At 42.5% G+C, this 4,443-nt stretch overlaps 1 protein-coding gene across 1 annotated transcript; it reads left to right on the forward strand.

The window, feature by feature from the left end:
* Window positions 1-416: 416 nt before the first annotated feature.
* On the forward strand, window positions 417-2,647 carry LOC103802747 (interleukin-17F-like). Its single transcript, XM_009075269.1, has 3 exons — window positions 417-443; window positions 1,353-1,582; window positions 2,410-2,647. Exons 1-3 carry the CDS (start codon window positions 417-419, stop codon window positions 2,645-2,647), a joined length of 495 nt encoding a protein of 164 aa, XP_009073517.1.
* Window positions 2,648-4,443: the final 1,796 nt, after the last annotated feature.

The raw sequence follows: 4,443 nt of genomic DNA on the forward strand, positions 1-4,443 counted from the left end.
GAAATGTATCTACACACATGTGTGTGGTGAGAGAACATTAATATTAGAAAGAGTGGGTGGGAAGGGGTAAAAAAAAGCTGCCTGCACAGTTTTTTCCCCTCTTTTTCTTCCCTTATCTCTTTATCTGCCTGAATAAACTCTATTGGCTGATTTGGGATTGTGGTTATAGTATCTGCCCTCCTCTTTTTGAAGGTAGACGGAAGGAAGTGGGCTAGAAAATGAAATATCAGCTCCTAACCTCAGGTCAGGTAAGCCAGCTGTGCTGCAATGGAAAGGATGGTAGTGGCTGAACTTTGCTATAAAAAGGAGATCACAACTGGCTTGGAGACACAAGAAGAGTGGAAGGGGTCTTGGAGGAGGAGAACTCTAGTGCTCTGTCACTGTGTGTATCCACCTAAAGCAGCAGAGAGGTTGTCATGGCTTTTGCCAACTTCACTGCAGGGGTAAGTACTTGTATTTCATATATCAAATTAAGGGTTAAAAGGTTAAGGGTTAAAATATATTTGCTGCAAGACAGAAAACAGAGTGCAGGTCCCATGATTCCTACAAGTAACCCTTTTGGTCTTGGTGGGAGCTGAACGAGGTGCTGAGTCTGTCTGATACAGCTGCATTTGGTGCTTGAGTGACAAGGAGGCAATGGACTGTCCATTATTTATTTTTTTTTTAGTTATCAGCACTACTGATATGGGATTTGGAAAGAGTCCTTTTCTCAAACAATACGCTACCAAAATTGCTGAAATTTCACTGTGAAGTGAATGTCTGTGATTTAAATTTCAAGTTGGTTCGTATTTGCAGCACTGTCACCTCCTGTGATATTCTTAAAATCACTGCATTTTTTTTGTCTTCTTTTCAGGAGTTGGACTTGATGATCCTCATGGGTCCCTTCCAACTCAGGATATTCTATGATTCTATCATTTTGTCTACTGGAAATAGCTCATGAATCTCAGATTTCCTTGAGAAAAGGGTTATTTCCAGCAGATGTGTGTGGATGTCCCATTTTTACTGTCCTGAGAAAGCATATAGCTTGCCAGGTTTTTTAAGGTAGGCACAGGGTCAAATGAGTCCTTACCTCACATTGTAGGTTGTAAGACATTACTATGTGACTTCAGAGGAGGATCTTGCATAGCTTGTTAGAGAGATGCTCTTCCTGGTGCAAAGTCAGCTATGAATCAGAATGTAAATCATGGTTTAACATCTGTTCTGATAAGTTTTACTGGTATTAGTGTGCTCTTTGCTCATGCTGGCCTGTCTCACCCAAATATAAGTATGAAGATAGTCCATTCAAGTAAAGAATTGGCTCTTTGTGCTCTTTCTTGACTGCACAGAACTAATAACACCTTTCTGTCTCCCAGTTCAGATCACTGGTTTTGGTGCTGATTCTAGCCCTCACTGTAAGGAGCTCACCCCATAGACGGTCTAGCAAGAATGGTGCCACTGGGAGGCTGAGTGAAGATTGCCTGACCCAAAAGGATCTCAAATTCCCCACAACTGTGGAAGTTGACATTCGTATCAGCAATTCAGATCATGCCTTTAGGATGATCCATGATGTCAGTAACCGTTCTCTTGCTCCTTGGGATTACAGGTAACTGTTTAATTGTTATCTGAATTGCAATAGCTGTGTTACACAGATGGTTGTGTTTTTTTTGTGGTCAGTGATCTTAGCATATGCCCAGAGTCCCATGAATATTGCAAAGACTTCTTGACACACTCTTAAATTGTGATATTGAGTGAGATTTCTCCAAGAGAAACTGTTTGTAGTGTAAAGGGACATTATTGGAACAGTTTCTATCTTGTCAGTCTTTGTCAATCATAGAATCATTTAAGTTGGAAAAGCCTTCTAAGATCATTGAGTCCAACCATTCCCTCAGCACTGCCAAAGCCACTACTAACACATGTCCCCAAATCCACATTTACAGCACTGCTAAATCCCTCTGTGGTGACTCCACCACTGCCCTGGGCAGCCTGTGCTAGGGCTTGACCACTTTACAGCCACTGTGCCCTCAGCCTGGAACACTGCAGGGGGTTGAAATGATGAAATTAATAATTTCTCAGGGAAAAGAATGATGTCAGGACACTGCAATTTGACTTTTTCCTAATGGAAAGAAATTTCTGAATGCTGAAATTAAGGCCAAACAAGAATTAATAGTCTGATTGCAATCAGTTCTGTTTAACTGGCTCCATGCCATTCATCAACTCCTAAAGAATGATAGAGCAGCATTACCCTCACAAAATTGATTCCATTTCTAGGAAATCATTCTAAAAATGTTGAGGATAGGGAAATTTTTTATCCAGGTCTCATAGCGAGGATACCCAGATAAATAGTATGGTGCTTTTCTGGAGCTAAACACAAAGATGCTGCCAAATCATGCTGTGCAAGCACATAAATCACTTTTGTGTCCCCATTCCCAGGCTCGACAAGGATCCCAACCGCTATCCCCAAGTGATTGCTGATGCCCAGTGCCGCCTCTCCAGCTGTGTGAACTCCCTGGGGCAGGAGGACTACAGCTTCAACTCTGTCCCTATCAAACAGGAGATCCTTGTGCTCCATCGGGAGAAGCAGGGCTGCCAGGTCACCTATCGTCTGGAGAAGAAGGTCATCACTGTGGGCTGCACATGTGCCATTCCCGTCATCCACCACCAGTCCTAGGAGGAAGTATTGGGGGAGACAACATTGGGAAGAAGAAATCTCTCCTATAAACATTCCTCTGGAGAAATTCCACAGTTGCCTACTTTGCATCCCAGGAATTCAACATGCCATTACTCTTCCAAACCTGAGCAAATTACCTCCTGAAAATAGTGATTATTCTGTTGTTCATTTATGGATTTTAGAATGGGAATCACTGGTGGCTGGTGATGGAGGGGAGGAAGAGGGATGGAAGAAAATCTTTGTTTGGGACTCCAAGCAGTGAGGGGGTAAAGCAGTGCTTTTAAAAATGAATTTGCAAGAACATGGAGTGATGTAACAAGGGGGAATGGCTTCAAACTGAAAGAGGGCAAGTTTAGATTAGATATTAGGAAAGAAGTCTTCCCTGTGAGGGTGCTGAGGCACTGCCACAGGTTGCCCAGAGAAGCTGTGGCTACCCCATCCCTGGAAGTGTCCCAGGCCAGGCTGGATAAGTCTTGGGCAGAGAGTGTCCCTGCCCATGGCAGAGGAGTTAGAACTAAATTAACTTTAATGTCTCTTTCAACCCAAACCATTCTAGGATTCTCTGATTATGATTTCTCATTGTGGTTTATACCAGTTTGGTGAATCAAACAAATTGCAGTTTCAAAGGTTGTCCTTGTCAGTAAATAGTTAATATATACCAATGAGTGCTGCCACAAAAAAATTCTTCCTCCTGCACATTCTCCCTCCCTTCCTCATCCCCTACCCCATTCCCTTCTCTGGTCACCCCTGCTCACTAGCATATTACTAGTGTCTGTCAGACAGAAGTGCCACCAGGCCTGAATGTCATTGTACTCTGAGTTTGTGTCACTGCTGCTTCCTGGGAGCAGTGGCTGACTTACTGCAGAGCATTTTGGGAGAAAATTGAGTCCATTGCATTGAGCATTAAAGCAGCAAATAACTAATAACAGTTAATATTTCTATTTATATCTTCTATTTATGTATTTATGGTACTGTGTGTGCTCAGAGTATAAAAAAGATAATTTTAATCTGTATTTATTCAACAACTTATCTGTTCAATAAAATAATATTTTATTTAAAAGAATGTTGTTTTATAGTAGCTCAGAATGAAAGCAGACACAGAGAATGAGTTTCTGCTCGAGTAGCATGCAGAGATTTCAGCAAAGATTAGGTAGTTTCCGGTGCAGTGATATGAGTAAGAGAGAGCAGAAGAGAATTTGCAGCCTAAATAGTTGAATAGATGTAAAAAAGGGGCTGAAAGGGCTGAAGGGAGATTCTACAGGTGGCACTGGGGGAGTTGACAATGATGTCAGGTTCTCTAGGAATGATGGGAAAAGAAGTGGAAGACCTGAAAGAAGCCTACAGGAAAGACAGAGAAGGACTTTTCACAAGAGTTTGTAGTGACAGAACAAAGGGGAATGGCTTCAAACTGAAAGTAGCTTTAGATCAGATATTAGGAAGAAATTCTTCCCTGTGAGGGCAGTGAGGCACTGGCACAGGTTGCTTAGAAAAGCTGTGTCTTCCCCATCACTGGAAGTGCTTAAGGCCAGGTTGGATGGGTCTTGGAGAAATCTGGGCTAGTGAAAGGTGTCCCTGCTCATGGCAGGTGGTTGGAACTAAACGGTATTTAATGTCCCTTCCAACCCAAACTATATCTTGATTCAGTAATTCCATGATATCACATTGCAGGACTGCAGCTGGAATTTGAAAACTTGGTTCATGAGAGCTGGGAAAGACCTGTCCTATCCTCTTCCAGACAAGATGTCATCCTTGTGAGCAACCTTTTCCTCCACCAGCTAGACAGCTGGCTGAGCAGG

The sequence above is a fragment of the Acanthisitta chloris genome, unplaced genomic scaffold (genome assembly GCF_000695815.1).
Source record: "Acanthisitta chloris isolate BGI_N310 unplaced genomic scaffold, ASM69581v1 scaffold9545, whole genome shotgun sequence".
Classification (NCBI taxonomy): Eukaryota; Metazoa; Chordata; class Aves; order Passeriformes; family Acanthisittidae; genus Acanthisitta; species Acanthisitta chloris.